This window comes from Hyperolius riggenbachi, chromosome 5 (assembly GCF_040937935.1).
Source record: "Hyperolius riggenbachi isolate aHypRig1 chromosome 5, aHypRig1.pri, whole genome shotgun sequence".
NCBI lineage: Eukaryota > Metazoa > Chordata > Amphibia > Anura > Hyperoliidae > Hyperolius > Hyperolius riggenbachi.
In genome coordinates, this window is record NC_090650.1 from 86,263,371 (window position 1) to 86,286,554 (window position 23,184).

At 44.3% G+C, this 23,184-nt stretch overlaps 1 protein-coding gene across 2 annotated transcripts in view; it reads left to right on the forward strand.

Annotated features, from left to right (window-relative positions):
• Positions 1-23,184, forward strand: part of PLCD1 (phospholipase C delta 1) — a 224,080-nt gene that overhangs the window by 16,156 nt on the left and 184,740 nt on the right. The window contains exon 1 of one of the 2 annotated variants that reach the window (XM_068235958.1): positions 8,936-8,972. The exons of the other annotated variant lie outside the window; for it this stretch is intronic. Coding sequence (XP_068092059.1) covers positions 8,951-8,972 — 22 coding nt within the window. The 5' untranslated portion in view covers positions 8,936-8,950. Of the gene's footprint in view, positions 1-8,935; positions 8,973-23,184 lie in introns of those variants that run through there. 2 annotated transcript variants of the gene reach the window in all.

Below are 23,184 nucleotides of genomic sequence, written 5' to 3' on the forward strand. Positions count from 1 at the left end.
TAATACCCATCACTGCATACACCTACTACCTGTTGTTCACTTCAGTGCACCCACCTACCTATGTGAGCGCACGCAGTGTCACTGTGCCTGTTCGTTACCTGTCTGTGTGTGACAGGTGCACATTATAATACCCATCACTGCATATACCTACCTGACAGTCACTGTTCTATCATTGAGCTACCACAGCCCGGCAACTATATGGGCTTGAACACCGCCACGGCCTGCACTCTTGCCATGGTGCGCACCAGTCCAGCACGGCCATCACTACACAAATAGCTGTTTGCGGTGCGTTACAAAGTGAGTTGGTGTGTCAGTGTGAAGCAGTACTCTAATTACACTCCCTGATTGATGTATACACATGCAAGATGTTTTAAAGCACTTTAGGCCTGCAATTTAGCATGCAATGTGATTTCTGCCCTTTAAAACACTGCTTTGCGTCAAATCCAGATTTTTCCCCGGGACTTTTGGCATCTATCCCACTCATCCATGCCCCCCTCCAGGTGTCAGACCCAATTGAAACCTCTTTTCCATCACTTTTGTGGCCAGCATAAATGTTTCTAGTTTTCAAAGTTCGCCTCCCCATTGAAGTCTATTGCGGTTCGCGGAAGTTCGTGCGAACCAAACTTTTCGCGAACCCGGTTCACAAACCGAAAATCAGAGGTTCGGGCCATCTCTACTGACAAGGCATTGTCGCTAAGCGCAGACCGTGCTTAGCGACGGGGGACAACACAGCATGTAGGGAAGCTTCAATAGGCTCCTGAGGCTTCTCTCTGTTTAGGTAAGTATCTAATTTTGTACCCGAGCTTCAGCTCAGGTACTCTTGTGGTCAGTTCAGTTTCCAAGAGTTTTTTTTTTTTTTTTTAATATAAATCTGTGCCTAGCCTAATCTTCTGAAGTACCGTATGTAGCCATTCAAGCTGCATACAATTTACATGAAATTTGAATGATAGTCAGAATCATTGACCACCAGTCTTAAGGTGGGCACACACGTCAGATAAGTCTTTGGAAAATGAAAGATCACAGACCAATTTTACCCTCTTCCATGTAGTATGAGAGCCATACTCTACACAGTCTATTCTATGGAGCTGAACTCCCCATCAGATAAAAATCTTTGCAAGATGCTGCACACATGCAAAAGATCAGTTCTTGCATATTGCATTCATAGTCTATGATATCTGCAGATCTCATACACACCTTGTTTAACGGACATGCATCTGCATGATCAGGCAATTATCTGCAGATCCATCCTGATGGATCTGATCTGCAGATGAATGTCTGTTACACAAGGTGTGTATTGCTGGATACACACGGTGCGTTCGTGCACTCGATTTTCCCGTCGATTCCCGTCGATTCGTTTATTTCCAACATGTCCAATTTGGATTTCGATGGATCGTTAGGTCGATTCGGCATACTTTGCATGCGAATCGACCTAACGATCCATCAAAATCCAAATCGGACATGTTGGAAATAAACTAATCGACGGGAAAATCGAGTGCACGAACGCACCGTGTGTATCCAGCATAAGAGATCTGCAGATATCATAGACTATGAATGCATTTTGCAGGAACTGATCTTTTGCAGATACTGATCGTGTGTGTGTGTGTGTGTGTGTGTGTGTGTCCAGCATATTGCAAAGATTTTTATCTGGTGGGGAGTTCAGCTCAATAGAATAGACCAGGCATGGGCAAACTTGGCCCTCCAGCTGTTAAGGAACTAAAAGTCCCACAATGCATTGCAGGAGTCTTACAGCCAGTCATGACTCATAAGGGCAAATGCATTGTGGGACTTGTAGTTCCTTAACAGCTGGAGGGCCAAGTTTGCCCATGCCTGCAATAGACGCTACTATTCTGCTAGCCGGGCGCAACTACTAGGTGGAGTTATTCCCCCTCCAGGCCTCCATGGATAGTAGGGAAAGATGTAACTCTGCTGCCGGTTGCGCCCGGCTAATGGAAAAGAACTGACTAGACTGTGTAGAGTATGGCTCTCATACTACATGGAAGGGGGTAAAATTGGTCTGTGATCTTTCATTTTCCAAAGACTTTTATCTGATGCGTGTACCCACCTTTACATGGTGCAGTATCAGCTGACCTGGGGGTGCTTCTGGGCCCTACAGGGGAGGTAATAGTTCCGCAATTTAAGCCCTCTTCACAAGTGGCTGACTGGCTGTACAAACACAGTGATCTCTGGGAAAGCTATAGTGCTGCTCCTTTCATAAACTATAGACTTGCGCACACTTGCAACTCAGTGCACCAAAAGCGATCATTATAGGTGTATTTTAAAAGTGTGTACAGGTGTCCCCACCACTGCTTTGGGCACACTGGAACACCATGCCCAGTTGCTACTGTTATTTACTGATGTAGGCACTTGCAGCTCCCTCCCCTCTCCATGGAACAGAACACACTGCTTAGCAGATAGCTGAAGTGTTTGTACTATAAAAGGCTGTCCAAAGTGCCCAAGAATGATCATTTTGGCTGACAAATATTAAAAGATGTACACAGTCTATCCAAGCAATAGTTATAGCGGGATTCCACTTGTGCTATGCATGGCTACGGGGATTTGGAGGCATTGTCCAAAAATCATTGTGCTACAGTTTTGGGGGGTGTGTGTGTTTTCCAAATGCAAATTTGAAAGTAGCTTATTATTTTAATAGGTTGTGTTTCCTTGTCCTAATTCACGTGCAGAGAGACCATTACATATAATAATGGGTTACTTGGTTTCAACCCAGGCACGCTATAAGCTGTACTGGAGATTGTGTGTGTGTGTGTGTGTGTGTGTCGCATTAGCTTTATATGAGACTGGCCAGGCAACATAAGTATAGACAGTGATCTGCCTGGGTTATGTAGGGGTCACATGAGAGAAAAAAACACAATGTCACACAGTGAAAACTTCACCTTGATGTGACATTCCCTGCATCTTGTGTGTGACTGAATGGAAGCTGGCGGGAACCCTGTGTCCCTGTTGCACCTTCATACCCGCAGCATTGTTTAGGAGCAGCTAGGCAGGTTATGTGTGCGAGTGTAGTGTACAGCAACGTCCCAGTTATCTGGAACTCGGGCAACCAGAAGTCTCGATTAACCGCCATGCCTGAGGGGATAACAGGTTTTTTTTGGTGGGTTTGCCGGCCACAGAATACTCTCCGAGCATCAAGCGACATCCTGTAGCTCCTAGCGGTCTCCAGGGTCTGTGCACGCCCCCCAGTGTGTCTGGTGACACGCCAGGAGCCATGGCATGGAGGACATTGGAAAGCTTCTAGGAGCTTCAGGACGTCGCTGGAGTCTTGGTAAGTATTTTATCATGCACCTGAGGGGGGGTTTGTGCTTCTTTGGCCGGTTGCTCAAGCTACCAGCAAGCACATGTATCTGGCGATCCCCGTCGGTGCCGGATACCAGGGACTTTGGTGTGTGTGTGTGTGTGTGTGTGTGTGTGTGTGTGTGTGTGTGTGTGTGTGTGTGTGTGTGTGTGTGTGTGTGTGTGTGTGTGTGTTTGCTGGTATGTGAAATATCTTCATTGCAGTGTTTATATTAAATCTGATCCTCTGTAGACTGACAGAGTAATTATTCACACCCTATACATTGCATTGCGTATCCAGAAAAACAGGATCGCAATGGAACAGTGATGTAAAGTTGCATTGCAGCCTGCTGCTGTACAGTGCAGTACACAGTCCTCATACTTTATGCTTGCATTGCTCGGTAGCGCAGTGCATTGCTGTGCGTTATACTGTCGGAAATCGTCGCACCACAAAAGTACCAGTGTGAAACGCCCCATTGAAATATTTTATTGCGTTGTGAAGTGTGAAAGCAACCTAATCTATTGATCTAATCCAGTGTTTCTCAACATCTTATTGGTATGTACCCCTTTTAAAACCCTGAACTCACCAAGTACCCCCTAGCATAATAAACATTATCACAAGTTCCCCTTGACAAATATATAGTTAATCATAATACATGATAATTGGTTTGAAACTATTTCTAAGCATTTACTACTGCTTTTAATTAACTAAAATACTAATTTGGTGTTTTAAATAAGATTAATCATTTTTCTAAAACTCTAAATTTGTTGTTCTTGGTGAAGTATATCAAGCCCGAGTACCACCTGGAACCATAATAAGTACCCCCTGGGGTACGCGTACCGCACGTTGAGAACCTCTGATCTAATCAGAGTGCAGTGCTGTATGGACTTATGCTGGATCCACACCATACAATTTATTTGGGCAGATTTACCTGAAAGATCGATTAATTCCAGCATGTCCGATCTGAGAATCGATCGATATTCATTTTTTGCTATTTTTCTGACCAATTTCTGTAGAAATAAACGGAAGTCAGTCAGAAACTCGCTCAGGGGATCAATCGATTCTCAGATTGGACATGCTGGAAATAATCTGCCCAAAAAATTGTATGGTGTGGATCCAGGCATGAGAATGACCATACAATCTGCTACTGAAAACTCGCCAACATCTGTGTAGCGCGAGAAGCAACAGGCTGGAAGTCATTTTGCGGGATACAATATCCTGACAACTTGCCATTAAACACAAAATAGATAGAATCTCCCGAAAATCCTTTCCATTGTGCTGGAGATGTAATAAAGAAAGTGATGATCTTCTTACACACATTTCGGTCCTGTATGGGCTGTATGCTCCAGACTACCCTGAGTTTTTCCTCCTTGCATCAGAATAGCTGGCCACTTAAAAGCTATAAAAAAAATTAGTTTGACATCTAGTGAATGCAGCAAGAATGCTGATAGCCGGCAACTGGAAATCCAAATGCATCCCCTGAGATGGTGGAATGGTTGGAGGAAATTGGCTCCAAACAATGGAGGAACTAACCCTGTGCATGTATAATAAGCAGGAGGCGTATGAGGAGACATGGACTTAATGGCTGGAGTTTAAGAAAACTACCTTATATGCTTACCACGGTGATTTAAAAAAAAAAGTAGGCTATCATAATCAGAATAGCTTAGTGAGAGTCTGTGATAAAAAGTTCCCCTGGGGGGTACTTACCTCGGGAAGAGGAAGACTCTGGATCCTTATGAGGCTTCCCCCTTCCTCCTGTGCAGCACCAATCCAGCACTGGGAAACACACACGCACCAGCAGCAGATGGCAATATTTACCTTTTCAATCCAGCGCAGGTGCAGTACTGTGCCTGCGCTGGATTCTCAAGGTAAATATCGCCGCGTGCTGCAGTTGCTACTGCGTGGCTGATTTTCAGGGAAGCCTCATTAGGATCCAGAGGTGAGTATCCGTCAGGGGCACTCTTCTTTATTACAGGTTCTCTTTAACCCCCTTGGTGTTTTCAAATACAGCAAATGGACTGCCAGTGATCCTAGGCAGAGCACCACCAAATATTTATACATAGGAACCAAATCTGTGTTGTTTTTGTTTTTGTTTTTTTTTCCCTTTCTTTTTTTTTTTTTTTTTTTTTCTCTATTTTTTTTGTTTTTGTTTTGTTTTTTACTTTATCTCTTTTTCTTTCCTCTATGTGGATCTACAACTTACATTAATATGCTTAGAATATGTTATTGTGGAAATGTTTAGAATGAACCATGGTTATATGATTATGTGGATCTATGTTATGGTTATTTTGTTAATCTGTTGAAAATGGAAAATCAAAATAACTTTAAAGAGAACCTGAACTGAAAATAAAGTCAAAATAACCATACACAGGTCATACTTGCCTCCTGTGTAGTCTAATACTCGATCGCTTTCTCCTCTCCTCCGTCCCATTTGTCCACTGTGATCAATGGAATTCTCCGTGCTCCATTTTCCCCCCTAAGGGCTGGAACCCACAGGAGCGCTTTTGGCAGCGTTTTGGCAGCACTGCGATACGCTAGCAGTTTGCCAAAACGCTGGGCTAATGTTAATGGATGGAGCAACTTCCACAGGAGCGTTTGCGTTTCTCAGAAACGCAAACGCAGGACCTGCAGCATTTTGGGAGCGTTAGCGCTTCAATGTAAAGTATTGAAACGCTCAGCAAAACCTAAACTGAGCGGTTTTGCTAGCGTTTTGCGGTTCAGCACACTGTAACACAATGAAAAATATTTCACAGGACCAATCAGGATAAAAACGCAAAACGCTACGCACCCGCTGGGCAAAAAAATACAATATTGCAAAACATGACCAAAAACGCACATGAATCCGCTTGCAAACCGCTCAGACAAAACGCTAGCGGTTGCGTTTTGCGTTTTCTGATTTCAGTGGGTTCCAGGCCTCACAGCTTTCTGGTCAGCACCCTGTTAAACTGTACTATCACCCACTTGAGCCATAGGGAAACATGGACATTACCTTGCACATTCGGTTGTGACTGACAGCAACTGGGATATTTCAGTTCTGACCAAATATTGTCAGAACTGAAAGGGATCGCTGTAAGAAGAAAATGGTGAACTTCTGAGAGGAACTGACAGTGAGATTAGTATGTAATATTCATTTGCAGCTACGTCATGTTTAATTTAACTAATTTTACTCACTTCAGGTTCCCTTCAAACATTTTTTTGCATATAATGTTCCAGTACAGGACAGGGGCTCCCACTGAGGCAAAGGGGGCACTTGCCCCAGGCCCCCCAAGCAGTGCTGGGCCCCAAGGTCTCCTCCTGCTTCAGTATGTCCTCCCCGAGGCCTCTGCAAAGTTTTGTCAGTAATTTCCACTCACCAGCCCAGATGTATGGTCCTCCAATCATACACAATAACATGCGGCGGGTCACTTAGAAGAGGCCGCTGTGGAGGATGGATGAAGAAGGGAGCACAGAGGGAACACACGCTTGGACAAATTAATTGACATTACTGACAAAACTTTGTAAGGGACCCAAGGAAAACATACTGAAGCGGGTGAAACCTGGGGGGGGGGGGGGAGGGGGTGTGGCCGAAGCTGACCCATAGATCGTGGGAGCTAGGAAGGGATTTGAAAGCACTCCCCAGCTTGATTTTTGCCCCAGGTCCTCTGTGTGGCTTCAACTGGCACTGTTCCAGTTGGCCAGTTTACTACCTACTGTGGATATGATAAGATTAGATATATACTGCATGGATTGGGACTCAATCCCTCGGTTGACAGTTTAGGGCCAATTGCCGTACAGATGTGGTGTTAGCCTAAAGGCTAGATGCACATTTTATTGCTTGTTTCTGTAGATGGGGGAGGAGGGACAAAGGAAGGGGGGGGGGGGCAGGGGACAATGCAGTTGTCCTGCACTTGGCCAAGACAATCTTGCACTACAGATCTCTTAGAGACCTATTGGTCCACTGTGAACACACTAAATTCTTGGCAGCAGATTGACAGTTTGATTATTACAGCTGGCAGTCTGCCTGGCAGTCTCTGAATATGCTCTCCTAGGAAAAGTGAAGAAAATGGAGACGAGGGCGATGAGAACCGTTGGTTGAGAGATAAAATGAGACCGTAATGTGCATGTGCAGTAGTCTGTGACCCAGCTGGATCATGGGAGCACAATGGAGGGGCCGGGAGGATGGCAGTAAAGCTGATCTACTACAGGTGGCTGGAGGAAGCCCCAGGCAGAGGCGTACCTAGGTATTATACACCCTATGGCAAACAGTGAATTTGTGCCCCCCCACATCCCAGTCAGAGCCCCCTTCCCCTCTAAAAACAGGATCCTTTCTCGCTTACATGTGTTACGGCTGCCCGTTTTTTTTTTTTTTTTTTGTCTCGGGATATTGCTGAAGTAACTTTTTTGGAAATATCCCTTCTTCTTCCCTCTCTGTCCTCTTTTCCTACACGAAGCCAAGTGTGCCCTAAATATATAAATTCATTTAGTCATGTTCCCCAGATAACAGAATGAATCAGATGTCTGAGTGGTGGGGAGAGATAGAAGCAGGCATGACAGCGCAGCACAGGAGCAGGCATGGTGGTACACCTCTGGCCCCAGGTAAGTATAAAAATAATTTCCTCCCTTCGGCCTTGTTCACATTGAGTTCCGTTCACGTTTTTTGTTTTTTTTAATTCCCGGTGCTTGGGTAAGCAGTTTTCTAAGCATTTTCCCAAGCGGTTTTATAGTTCACTTCCTGACACAAGTCAGGAAGTGAACTCTTTGACCCGAAACAGAATAAATACAATGTATTTATTCTTAAACGCGAACGCAATCGCTGCACAAATCGATCTTGTGAGCGTTTTGCTTTTTTTCCTATACTTTCCATTGAAGCGGAATCTCCCCGAAAATGGTCCACGCACTGCTTTGCTAGCTGCACAGCGCATGACCCGCACTGATATGAACCTTTTCATAGACATTCGTTGTCCATGCAGGAAAAAACTGTACTACTTGTTCGCTATCTGTGTGTGATTCCCATTGCTGGCTGTTGGCTACGAGACTGCTAATTTTGGCGCCGAGCAGTGCTGATGATTTGGGTGCCACTATGGGCTATAATGTGAATTACAGCTGTAGAGTTGCTCTGTGATTAAGTTGGATGTTGGCAATAACTGGCGCTCAAATTGGCAAAAAATGGTAACTCGGCCACTGGTGATAGCCGAAGTCTGAATTACGTGTCCTCCGGAGTTGCTGCGGCTCGGTGAGGGAATAGTATTTAGTGAGGGGAGGAGTTTGGCTACAGCAGAGTAAGCGTCTTTCAGCTTCACACTGCGCCCAAATTTGCCCGCGCTATTTTTAAATTTACACGTTGGCTGATGCGTGTGGAAAACGCACACTAAAAGGCATGGCGAGGGTGTATACTGTCTAGCTCAGAGGTAACTGCACTTTATTTATGATCAGACTTATGCTTTCATAACTAGGGCCAATTTGTTAATTTTGTTTTTTCTGGCCAAGGCTGATTACCTGGAAGACATCTGTCTCAGTGGGCTGTTTATCTATGAGAGCTCCTCTCTGCCTCCCCCCACCTACATGCCATTCTCTCCCTCCACATGTACAAGGCCACTCTGCTCTGCATTCCTGGAGAGGGGAGAGGCTTTAGGAAGTCCACTATTCTGTTGTAACCTGCTCCTGAAGAGGCCTTTCTAAACTATGTGTGAGATTTTCAACAAAGGTATTTATTTAAAGTAAACCCAAGACGAAGGGAAAAGTTGGCTTTTACTTACCTGGGATTTGATTTCATCCAGACTCACGTATTCTGTTGGGTCCCTCTGTGTCCTTCCGGTCCTGTCTGTTATTCCATTATTCCATTGTTATTCAGCAGTGATGCACTGGGAGACATCTCAAGCTCACTCCAACCTGAATTATCGCAAATTCTTTCTGTTTTGAGAAAGCAAACGTTTGTAATTCCATTGTCAGCCCTGTTAAAGCAACAGGGACAGCCATACTATCCCAGAAAAAACACCTATATAAGTAGATAACTACTAATTTTACTTGCATAACATAAGTATTGTACTGTCCACCTTTTGATTTCAGTGAATTTTATATAGAATGCTGTTCCTGACTTTTTTTTTTTTTTTTTTTTTTCATCTTGCCTCCCTCTGACTGAAGACAATCCTGATGTCATTTCCTCCCTTACTTTTTTTTTTTTTTTTTTTTCTCCTCGAAACTGCACCATCTTAGCTAGCTTGCTTTGTAAACACATGTGAGCACAGCATAGATCAGATTCCAGCAGCTCACTTAACTGCACTTAACAGCCAATCAGTGAGGAACAGGAATGTAGGAGGGGTGATGACAAGCTTCCTTCTGGTTGGCAAGGGCAAAAATAGAGCAAGGCTGACTGAGATGAGATTACAGCAGAAACATTTCTGAATAGATGAACATATTAAACACAGAGCAGTGGGTAAATGGAATTTGATTTTGTGGCTGACGCTGTGGTATGCAGGAGCACTATAATAAGTGAAATGAATGCTGTTCCTGCATTTAGCTGCTCTGCAGAAGGTCTCTAGTGTGAGAATACTAGCAGAGGTGTATAGTTATGGAAATAGAACTTGTCATGACTTTTTCCTTACCTGGGGCTTCCTCCAGCCCCCTGTAATCTGACAGCTCCCACTGAGTTGCTGACTTTACTGGGGCTGAGAGTGGCATAATGGAGGGGACTGGAAAGACGTCGAGGGAGCTGACAGACCCCCCGAACTTCCTGGTCATTGCTGACTGCGCAGGAGACCCGCGTCCTTGTAACTACATAGTGTGCCTGTGCAGAGCATTCTCGAGCGCACAAACAAGGGCGCGTGTCGCCAGGCAGCGCCAGCAGTTAGCCACGACCACCTCGACCAGGAAGTAAGGTCGGAGGTCGATTAGCTGTGCCGGAGGCTGAGGGATGGGGTCCATCTGAAAATGGCGCCTGCGAATATTGGCGCACGGTGTTGCCGCTAATCCGTTTGACGCTTATCGCTATTTAACATTAAAATCTTATTATTGTTTAGCGTTAACACACAGAACCCTCTCTGTACCAATCCCTAACCCTAACCACCCCCCTGGTGGTGCCTAACCCTAACCACCCCCCTGGTGGTGCCTAACCCTAACCACCTTCCTGGTGGTGCCTAACCCTAAGACCCCCCCCCAGTGGTGCCTAACTCTAACCTTAACAGTGTTACATTAAATCCATTCACTGATTTGCAGTTAAATAACTTCTGCAGTTTGGCTTATGTAGGGCGCTATTGATAAATAACGTTACTGTGCACAATAACGTCTGCTGTTTGGCATATGAACGGCACTATTGATAAATAACGTTACTGTGTGCCGTTTCTCTTCTTTTTTCCCTGTGCGCCATTATTATGCAGTACTAACGATAAATAGCGTTAAGCGTATCTTTTTAATGCGGCGCTATTTTTATGCATAGGCGCTGTGCGCCATTATTCACTGATCCGGGACGGATGAGCATGGGGGAGCGGTGGGCATGAGGGAAGTCCATTAAAAATGCCTGCTCACCCCAACCTCCCCTCCCCCTTTTATTTAATTTTGCGCAGCACATTGTATTTGGCATTGGTATCTCTGCAACTATATGATTTTGGAGCTGGGTATTGGTATTGTAACTGTGGTATATCGTTTAACTGCTCCCCATGAATGACATTCAGTCTTCTACGGTGGCCATTGGAGATCCGGTTCAAGTGTGAACTGAGCCTAACCATGTTTTGTTCTGCAGGATCGCTTGTAATGTTTTGGGATGACTTAGTATTTATTTGAAGAATATAGAGTTGAAGCAATTAGCAGGCCTTCTAGATGGAGCTGTGCTTAAGCTGTAACATTACTTGTGTATATTTAGATCTTTCAAACCTTCAGTTACATAATTTCCTGTTCTCTGTGTGTTGAGCAATGCTTCACACAGTTGAAAGGAAACCTTTAAATCAGTGTATGGGGCCGGTTTATAGAGCACTCAGACTGGGGCCATTTACATGCTCTACATGTAACCGGATTTCTTTCTGGATTCTAGTAAACATTTGCTCAAGTTTTTTTATTTTTTATTTTTTTTAAAGCGTACCTGTAGGGAAAAAAGTGCCCCTTTTAAATACTTACCGCAGTAGAAGGAAGCCTCTGGATAATCCAGAGACTTCTCTCATTCTCAAACACATCCCCCCCCCCCCCCCCGCTACCACCGATGCAGTACTGGGACCCCTGAACCTCCTCGACAAGAGCTTTATTGAAAAGTGCGTGCAGCCGTGCTCCCGTCTGTGAACCAGTCCGGTGCTCCACGTCGAACTAACCTACATCCCATAGACTTTTACTATCCCTTCCCCTCCCCCAACCCTAACCCTAATCCTCCTGGTATACGTTTGACAGTGGATGTAGGCAAATTCGACGTGTAGGTTATCACGTCGGAACACCGGCCGCAGAACGCCTCACCCCTTTGCAGTAGCACGGAGCTGCTGGGGCTTGGCTTTTTCAAGGACAGGAGTGCAGAGAGGAACTTCCAGAGGGCCCCAGCGCTGGTTTGGTGGTTTTGAGGAGGATCCAGAGGCTTCTGCCTGACGTAAGCATGCGACTTGCTTTTTTTTTTTTTATTTTTTTTTTTTAAATTACAGGTTTACTTTAAAGAATAAAGCCTCTATTCCGCAGGCGGCTGAACTGCTCGCTTGTCTGGTGGTTCAGCCGCCTGCTACGAGAGTGTATAGTGAGAGAGAGCACCCATTGCATTGTGTACCCTGTAGCAGCAAGAATGACACGGATCGGGATAGCGGCACCAAATGTTACCCGCGTTGCTTCGGATACAGTGAATCATACTCTCAATGAAAAGTATGCTTTACTCTCAATGCTAACGTGCACGTTTTGTGGTAACGCAGTGCATTACCATGCCACATGCTGTAATTCCACAGTGCACTCGCCACACTGGGAACGTCGCTATAGGTGGTGCATTGCAGTGTTGCAAAGCAGCCATTATGCCACACTGCAATGCACCACTGTGAACGTAGCCTTATCGACAGTAGCAATAACCATTTTTTTTTTCATCTGTGTAGACAAACTTATTGCGAGGACTATCGTGAACATTTTAAAATGCATATAAACACCATACTAATAAGAAGTAAATTTCTCCCAGAGTAAAAGGAGCTATAAATGACTTTTCTCTTATGTTGCTTGCTGTCACTTACAGTAGGTAGTAGAAACCTGACAGATCTGATAGGTTTTGGACTAGCCCATTTCCTCATAGGGGGTTCTTAGGGTTTTTGTTCTTTTCAAACCTTCATAGTAAATGGGAGTTGTCTCGTCTAACTGCCCAAAAAAGTGTGTAGGGAGGCTGGCCAGCATCTTTGTATAAATCTTTTTCAAGGAGTGTTCTTTTAGGCCTGGTGCACACCAAAAACCGCTAGCAGATCCGCAAAATGCTAGCAGATTTTGAAACGCTTTTTATTTTTCTATGGCGTTTTGCAGATTGCTGCAGCGGATTTCAGTATAGTACATTTCATATATTGTTACAGTAAAGCTGCTACTGAACAGCTTCTGTAACAAAAACGACTGCAAAACCGCTCTGAACAGGCGTTTTTCAGAGCGGTTTGCGTTTTTCCTATACTTAACATTGAGGCAGAAACGCATCCGCAATACAAAAAATGCCTCACCCTGGCATTTTTCGTTTCTGCAAAACGCCTCCCGCTCTGGTGTGCACCACCCCATTGAGATACATTGACCAAGCGGATCCGCAGCCGCAAGCGGCTGCAGAAACGCTGAAAAAGCCGCTAGGTGTGCACCAGCCCACGTAAAGAATAAAGGACATGCGTAAATTCCCCCACAAAGAGGACTACTCAGTTTTGTCAGATTTCTACTACCTACTGTAGGTGACAGCAACATAGGAGAAAAGTAATTTATGGCTCATTTTACTCTGGTAGAAACGCCTTCTTATTTGTATGTGTTTACATGTATTTAAAATTTTAATTTTTTTTTCACGCTAGTTGCCTTTTAATGCAGAGTTCCCCAACCCTGTCCTCAAGGCCCACCAACAGTGTATGTTTTGCAGAAAAACACCAACATGCACAGGTGAGGTAATTAGTTCCTCAGTAGAGCTGATTAACTACCTTTTTGGATTTCCACAAAACATGCACTGTTGGTGGGCCTTGAGGACAGGGCTGGGGAACACTGCTTTAACCACTTAAGGACCAGGGGTGCTTTGCAGGATTTGTGCTGTGTGGGCTCTCCAGCCTACAGCACAGATCAGGAATAAGGCAGGCGATCCCCGGCCAATCAGAGGCCGGGGATCGCCGATCTCCTTTACGGCGCTACAGCGCCCTATTGATGTAAACAGCCGGGTTTTCTTCCCTGCGTGTTTACAATTAGCCTGCGAGCCAAGATCGGAGGCTCGCAGGCTGTTCACGGAGACACCCTCCGTGAACTGCCATGGAACATTTCCATGTAAAACCACAAACGACCAGCCGCCTATCGGCGTTAGCTGGTCGTTAAGTGGTTAATGTACTTTATTCTGGTTGCTGAGGATAACAGCTTGTTCACTTTGTGAAATTACACCTGGCTCTATATGGGATGCTAAAGTCTGGTACACACTTTCAATTTTGATTGGCCAATCACTGACTAATTTTACCACCTCCATGTCGTGTGAGAGTTTACCTACAAAATCTGTTCATAGTTTTCAAAATCTGTTGACCCTCCTATTACCTGGAGGTGGTAAAATTGGTCTATGATTGGCTAATCATAATTGAAAGTGTGTACTAGGCTTTACTCTCATCTATCTTTGACATTAATGCTGATGGCTTTGATACTGCCGGAGTTTGATGTTCTGTGCGGCAACTCTGAGGACTTCGTGTACCCATACACTATGCAAAATCATTTATCGATTTGGGGGGTGAGGGAGGGATATGGGGATGTGCAACGCGCAGTCGATCTACCCATAGGCTTATCCTGCATCAAGCATTCAGTTTTGATTAGGGAACTGGTGAATAAAATATTGAAAATTTACCCATAGAATTTGCATAGTATGTGGGTACTAGAGATGGTCAGTGATATGCAAATGATTCTGAGTTGATGCAAATTTTGTTACCACATTTATGCAGCTTGAAAATGCCAAGATGGCATTTGACTGGTCCATGTTTAAGGGCTCATTTCCACTATCGGGAATCCGCATGCGTCCAACGCAGGCGGATTCGCACATGTAATGCAAGTGGATGGGCCTGTTTCCACTGTAGCGTTGTTGAGGTGCGTTTTTTTTTTTTTTTTTTTTTTTTTTTTTTTTCTTTCCCCAGCGGTGAAAAAACGCACAAAAGAGCCGCAGAATTTGCCTGCGAGTGGAATGCATGCGAATCGCATGCAATGTATATAATAGGGAAATCGCATGTTTTTCCCATGCGGTTTTTTTGCCGCGAATATGCATAGGTACCAACGTAAATTCACACAGGCAGTGACATGGTTGAAATCGCATATACCCTCACCTATGCGAATTCGCGGCAAAAAACGCACGGGGAATCGCATCCGCATGCGATTTTAATCAGCGGTGGAATCCAGGCGATTCCGCACCGCAATAGTGGAAACGAGCCCTAAGCTGCATATATTTGTACACAAGCTGTCTAGGACCACAGACTGATACACCAGTTATGATACATTTTACAGTAGTAGTTCAGCAACACATGGTGACAATGATTGCGACTCATTATTTGGAGAGTACAAAGGATGTGACTGGTCATTATCTGTTTCTAAAATTATACAGCACATTCCTGCCATCAACAAATGCAGTCGGAATGCTTGTATTTTGACTGAGCACTCGTTTCCAGACATAATGGTTTTTCCTAGACCTGTATAGGTACAGTGTTAGCCTATTAGGGCTGAAAGCCGCTACACCGCTTTTGGCCACATTTTTAGATCGCCGGCGATTCCAAAATCACTTTGCCAATGAAAGTGGTGATGAACGCACTTGACTAGGACATGCAGCATTTTGGGCACGTTTGCACTCCAATGCAAATAGGAGCACTGCAAAATCTCTTTTGAATCCCTTTTCAAAGCAATTTTGCAGTGATTTTGGGGCAAATGTTTCTCTGCAAATAAAGTTTAATATACTCACCTGGTGTTCCCGCTGTCTGGATTCTGTCTCTAGCTTCGCCCCCTAGCAGAAGAGGTCAAAGGTGCTTTTCCGATTGGAGTTAGAGAAGCACCCATGACCCCTTCTGCTAGGGGGCGGGACTATGGGCAGAAGGTGGACACTGGGACACGCGGTGAGCATATAAAACTTTATTTACAGAGACCAATTTCAAAAACTCCTAGGAATTGCGGCACACAGCTTTCGACTGTATGTAAAATAAGGCCTTGAAACATTGTTATTTACATACAGTCCAAGCCTTGGACTGTATGTAAATAACTTGATGTGTCAAGTCACTTTTTTAATCTATCCAGTTATCTCCTGTAGCAGAAACGTCTGCAGATTTGCCTTTCCGACTGCTATCAGGGAGTGGGTAGCTTATAGCATAGGTGTGGGCAGGAAGTGGGCCTGGTTTCAGTCCTATATTTTGCCCTGCATTATGTTTCTTTATATTGCCCTGTGACAATTGCCGGCGGCTCTGATCACCCCTGTAATAGCGCCCCCCAGCTCTATTGACTATAGTGCCCCCCCCCCCTACATTGCTGATTTTCTTTCTCTTCCAGTTGCAGAGTAAGGGCTCATTCACACTAAGGGCGTTTTTGCCCTTTTTTCAAGCGCAGGCGATTTTTCAAACTTGCCCATAAAACGCTTCTCTGTGAGAAGGTTCATATCAGCACGTTGCACCCGCTTTGCGGTCGGCAAAGCGTTGCCTGTACCTTCTTTGGGGGGGGAGGGGGTGTTTTGGGCTTAATGGATGGTGTAGAAAAAACGCAAAGCGCTCACAAAATCGCTTTGTGCAGCGATTCCGTGAGCGTTTTTAAGAATAAATACATTGTATTTATTATTTTCCGGGTCAAAGCGTTCAGTTCCTGACTTGTCACGGAGTGAATGACAAAACTGCTCTGGAAAAGCACTTAGAAAAGCACTTTTTTACGAGAAACGCAGAGTACAGTGGAATGCCGGGAGGGGGGAAAAGCGCACAAAAAAGCAAAATGCTTGAGTTTTCGATTTTAGGTGTGAATATGGCCTCATAGTGGAAGAGGTTTCAGACCTCTCACCTGTGCCATTGGGTGCTCACAGTATCCGATTTTATTTTTCCACTTTAGATTTACTAATGAGTTCAAGTACAATTTACAGCTACGGCTGGGCTGCTTCAGTTCATGGAATTCCATTTTTACAGCAATATTTTCAGCTGCTGGAGCCTGGTTTTATTTGGACATTCTGCTTACTAAACTGCTAGATGCTATATTTAGAACTGTTACAAATAGTTTAAAAATAAACAGCAATAAATAGACAAGGCCTTCATGGTTACAGTAGTGGACACGGAAAATAGAATGTAATACAGTAGAATCTCTTTAAGGCTCGTTTCCACTACAGCGAATCTGCATGTGGGCACCGCATGCGGATTCGCATAGGCAATACAAGTGGATGGGATTGTTTCCACTTGTGCGTCGTGCGTTTTGGTGTGCGGTGGAAATCTGCATGGCAGAGCTGTTAGATTTCGCGTGCGGCTGGAATGCGGGCGAATCGCATTCAATGCTTTTAATGGGGAAATCGCATGCGGCTTTGTCATGCGGTTTTCCCCGCGATTTCGCATGTAATGGTATGGAAATTTACACAGGCAGTGACATGGTTAAATTTGCCTGCTTCTTAGCCATGCGAAATTGCGGGGAAAAACAGCATGCGGAAACGCATCCGCATGCAATTTAGTCCGGTGGAATCCAGGCGATTCTGCACCGCAACAGTGGAAACGAGCCCTTATAGTAAACGTCAAGGGCCCTGGCTGAGTAGTTTACTATATCAGATGTTTACTACAGTATTGATCATACATTGTATATTCATACAGGCCCATGGTTGGGACCTGGGGACTGAGTTTACTATAACCAGAGTACTATAGTGAGATTCTGCTGTCGAAAATACTGTTTTATTTCAGATTGACTGAGCTGTCTGCCTGCATATGCTGCTAGATGAGATGTATATGATCAGTTCCTTCGCCTGCCACAGGTATGACTACTGGAAAGACTGTGGTCGCTAATAAACATAAGAAAATATTGCAAATAGTGGCATTCCAGTCATACAGTAAATCGAACTAGGAAGCAGTGGCGTAGTGTTAGGCATAATGGAACCATCCTATCTAGGCACTCTTGAGCAATGCTACCTGTCCCTACCCTATGAGGCCAGTTTCACACTGGAAACCAGCTTTGCAGCTGCTCTACTGTGCAATGAGTGCACTGCAATGCTAAAGATGGCCTTCGGGGATTACCATGGTAATGCACGTAATCTCCCTTCTGGCTGCAGGCCAAGCAGGAAGTGAGGATCTCTAGCGCTCACTTCCTGTGGCCGAAATTTAAATTACCGTACAAGTAAGTGTATTGAAAAAATACTTCATCGCATGCGCGGTGCAATGTGAAAGCCGAAAATTGAAAAACAGCTGTGTCGTCATAGACTTGCATAGCTTCCAGTCACTGCGCATGTTACTCGACAGCACGCTGTTGCGGTAAATCTGGCACTTCCAGATGAACGCATCTCACCACGCCAGGTATGAAATGCCCCATAGACTTTCATTGGCGTAGCTTCACCTTGTGGCAAAACAGGGTAATGCAACACACCAAGGGGTCTGAATCTGTGAATATGAATTGATGGAGCAATTTACATTCTCATGCAAAGCACACTGTATAGTCCAGGGGCACTGCAACAAAGCAAAGTTAATAGTGAACACATTAAGTACCACCTGGGCCCCCTCTTCTCCAGGGTCCCTTAGCTGTTGTTATGGCTATTTCTACGCCTCTGCTAGGAAGGGATGAGCAGGAGGCGCACCTCAGTTAGGTGTATATCACATAGGCAGGGAAAATCCAAAGGCGTATTAAAAAAACAAAACAGTTTTTGCTGTGCTGTATTCTACACGTGTGATATTCACCTTAAAGGAAGATTTGTCTTGGGTTGATTGGAAATCCCCACATTCAGATTACTGAAGACCTTTACTGCTCCGTGCAGCTTAGCTCTCACCTTGGCATTTGCAGAATGAATACAATGTGAAAAGAATTGAAATTTTTTTTTTTTTTTTTTTTTTTTTTTTTTTTACTTTCGGCATCTTTAGCCTAGTAATACCACATGCATATCTTTAAGAGTAAATGTACTGAAAATAACATACAAGTTAAACCCTGGATTGAGAGTAATTTGGTTTGAGAGTGTTTTGCATTACAAGCAAAAATGTTTGTGAAATTTTGACTTGATATACAAGCAATGTCTTGATAAACAAGCAAAAAACATATACGTGCGTCACGTCATCTCAACTGAGCTGATGGTCCTTCTCCCTTTGAGACTGCAGGATTGTACTTAATCTGAGTGTAGGGACTGTACAAAGACACATTTCTAGGAAATCCTCAAAAGTAATCAACAGCAATTGGTATAAGATAAGTTTCTTGTTAAAGTGGATCTGAGATCAACTTTTACTCATTGCATAATTGTGTTCCTTTCCTATTGTTTATAGGGCATTCCTCAAGCCAAATACTTTTTTGTTTTAAAGAGACACTGAAGCGAAAAAAAAAAATGATATGATTTGTATGTGTAGCACAGCTAAGAAATAAAACATTAAGATCAGACACATCAGTGTAATTGTTTCCAGTACAGGAAGAGTTGAGAAACTCCAGTTGTTATCTCTATGCAAACAAGCCATTAAGCTCTCTGACTAAGTTAAGGTAGCCATACACTGGTCAATTTGCCATTAGATCGACCAGCTGACAGATCCCTATCTGATCGAATCTGATCAGAGAGGGATCGTATGGCTGCCTTTACTGCAAACAGATTGTGAATCGATTTCAGGCTGAAATCGATTCACAATCTGTTGAGCTGCTCCTGCCGCCTGTGCCCCCCCCCCCCCCCGTATACATTACCTGAAGCTGGCTCCCGGGCGTCTTCTCCACGCTGCACCGCACCGCTCTGTTCTTGCTCCATCCCGGCGCTTCCTGTGTCACTCCGTGACCAGGAAGTTCAAATAGAGCGCCCTCTATTTGAACTTCCTGGTCACTGCAGTGACACAGGAAGCGCCGGGATGGAGCCGGAACAGAGCGGTGCAGCGCGGAGAAGACGCCCAGGAGCCAGCGTCAGGTAATGTATACCGGATCGGCCGCCGCTAGCGACACGCACCCTACCCGTGGGCGATCGAGGGTAATTTCCCGCACGGCGCGATCGACGGACCGATCCGATTTCGGGAGGAAATCGGATCGGCGGGTGCGTTTAGCGCGAACGATTGGCAGCAGATTCGATCCCAGGATCGAATCTGCTGTCGAAACGGCCGAGAATCGGGCCAGTGTATGGCCACTTTTAGTCGTGGAGAGGGCTGTTATCTGACTTTTATTATCTCCAACTGTTCCTGGACTATTTACTTTTCCTCTGCTAGATGAGAGGTCATTACTTCACAGACTGCTCTGAAAGACTCATTTTGAATGCTGAGTGTTGTGTAATCTGCACATATTATAGAATGATGCAATGTTAGAAAAAACACTATATACCTAAAAATAAAAGTATGAGAATATTTTCTTTGCTGCTAATCTTCTAGTAATTATTCATAGTACACAACCAATTCACTATATCATATTTTTTTTTTTTCGCTTCACTGTCTCTTTAATACTCTAATTCCCTATAAACTAAACAAGCCACGGCCACAGGTTTTCAGAGAGCCAATGCATTTTCAGACAGTAGCAAAGGCTCATGGGAGCTCAGTCTGGGCAGGAGGAGGGGGAGGTATTACTAGCCAGAGATTTCAGAGGGAGAGTAAGAGGGGGGGATTAGGTTTTTTTTTTTTTTTTTTTTTTTCTCAAGATGCAGATAAGCCTGCCTCTGTGTAATGTTTACAAACAACATGGCTGCTGTCATTGTCTCACAGGAAGAAAAGATCATATTCTATTAAAGGTGTTTGCAGCTAGATTTGCTGTGTAAACTATCTAAAAGTTAGATAAGATATATAGACAAGTTACTTGTTCTAGTTAGTTTTTTCATCTCGGATCCGCTTTAAAGCCACACACAATGAAAGGTTGTTGAGAGCCACCAGGCAGCAATTATTCTGTTTGTTATAGTGAAAGTCTGTTTACATTTTTATGTTATACAGAACAGTACTTTGCATTAAATATTTTTCTATAACTGTTTTAGGATTGTTGTGGAACGAATCACTTTGAGTTAAATTAATCCTTATGGGGAAATCTTTGATATTAAAGAGACACTGAAGCGAAAAAAAAAAATTATGATGATTTGTATGTGTAGCACAGCTAAGAAAAAAAAAACATTAAGATCAGATACATCAGTGTAATTGTTTCCAGTACAGGAAGAGTTCAGAAACTCCAGTTGTTATCTCTATGCAAACAAGCCATTAAGCTCTCCGACTAACTAAAGGTGGCCATACACTGGTCGATGTGCCATTAGATCGACCAGCTGACAGATCCCTATGTGATCGAATCTGATCAGAGAGGGATCGTATGGCTGCCTTTACTGCAAACAGATTGTGAATCGATTTCAGCCTGAAACCGATTCACCATCTGCTGAGCTGCTCCTGCCGCCTGTCGTCCCCCCCCCCCCCGTATACATTACCTGACGCTGGCTCCCGGGCATCTTCTCCGCATTGCACGGCTCTGTTCCGGCTCCATTACGGCACTTCCTGTGTTACTCCGTGACCAGGAAGTTCAAATAGAGCGCCCTCTATTTGAACTTCCTGGTCACTTCAGTGATACAGGAAGCGCCGGGATGGATGGAGGCGGAACAGAGCCGTGCAATGCGGAGAAGACGCCCGGGAGCCAGCGTCAGGTAATGTATACTTGATCGGATCGGCCGCCGCTAGCGACGCGCACTTTACCCGCGGGCGATCGAGGGTAATTTCCCGCACGGCGCGATCGACGGACCGATCCGATTTCGGGAGGAAATCGGATCGGCGGCTGCGTTTACCGCGAACGATTGGCAGCAGATACGATCCCAGGATCGAATCTGCTGTCGAAATGGCCGGGAATCGAGCCAGTGTATGGCCTGCTTTACTCCTGGAGAGGGCTGTTATCTGACTTTTATTATCTCAACTGTAATTGAACTGTTTACTTTTCCTCTGCTAGAGGAGAGTTCATTACTTCACAGACTGCTCTGAAAGACTCATTTTGAATGCAGAGTGTTGTGTAATCTGCACATATTATAGAGTAATGCAATGTTAGAAAAAACACTATATACCTGAAAATAAAAGTATGAGAATATTTTCTTTGCTGCTAATCTTCTAGTAATTATTCATAGTACACAACCAATTCATTATATCATATATATTTTTTTCGCTTCAGTGTCTCTTTAAGCCTGGTGCACAACATGCAATTTCCTATCAGATAAATGGGTCGAATGGCTAATTTCCGTCAGGTCTGATCTGATTTCCAATTATTTTTCTGATCAATTTGCATAGAAGTGATCAGAAAATCGAATTATCTGTCGACCCATCTATCTGATGAAAAATTGCATGGTGTGTACCAGGCATAAGAGTGCTTTGGATTACAAGCGTGTTTCCAGAACAAATTACTAAGGTTCCACTGTAATTTTTTTTTTCCCCAATATCCATTTATCTTTGGCATCTTATCACTTCTGTGGCATGGGCCTAGCTGGGTACTCTCCCTGGGCATGAATAACCTGATATGGAGAAATGACACTGGTAGTGGGCTGCAGGATTGTTCATGAATACACAGCATATCCATGATTTTACAGTGAACTGATGGGTTGAAGAGAAACCGTAACTAACAATTTAACTTCATCCCAATCAGTAGTTGCTGCCCCCTTTCCCATGCGAAAGCTTTATCTTATCACAAATGGACCATCAGGGGGCTCCGTATAGCTGATATTGTGGTGATAACCCCTCCCACAGTGTGATGGTTCTGACATCACACTGTGGGAGCCTTGTTGCATTGTGGGAAATAACAGCTGTTTCCAACTGCCATGAATGCAGCATCTCCTTCCACAGACATCACCTGCCAGCAGTAAAGATGTCACCATGTTATACATTTCAGAATGTAAATCAGGGAGAGGAAAGATTGTTACAATGGGCAAACACTGACTAAATCATTTATAAATGATTGTAAAAAAATTAAGCACTTTTTTTTATTACCCTTATTTTCACTGGAGTTCCTTGTTAGATTATACCAGACACTGGATGACTGATGTACCTAAAGCACATTTGAACTCAAACAAAACTAGTTTTAGCTATACCTGGGGCTTCCACCAGCCCCTCATAATCCAAGTGGTGGCTCAATATCCTTGTCCTCCCCTCTGTCATGCATGCTGGTGTGGCTCCTCTAAAGCAGAGGTAAATTCTGACATTATTATTATTCAATAAAAACCTGATCTCCTATCTTTTTATTACTCATACAGTTATCATATTTGCTTTTGTGCACAACTATTGTCCATTTATAAATTACAAGTTTCCAAAGTACAGTTTATCTGCTCTAGCAAGAAGTTTGAAATCAGGATGATACCATTTATCAGAGCCGGATTAAGGCTAAATGGGGCCCTAAGCAAAGTAGCTAATTTGGGCCCCCCCGCCATGTCGTAATAGAATCAGAAGATGCAGCTGCACAGCAATATGCCGCACACACGGGGGCAGCCGAGCTACTGGTTGCTATGGGCAACAGCCCGCTTTCCTCTGTGGGTGCACAATGCAGGGAATAGCAGCAGCAAAATGCAGAGTGAGAGATGAATGACTGGGACATTTGCACTCAGGGGCTGGGGCACCCCTGTGAAGAGGGCGCCAGATATCACAGCAGCAGCATTTTCCCCCTGCATCTCCAGCCTGGCAATAGCAGAAAGCTCG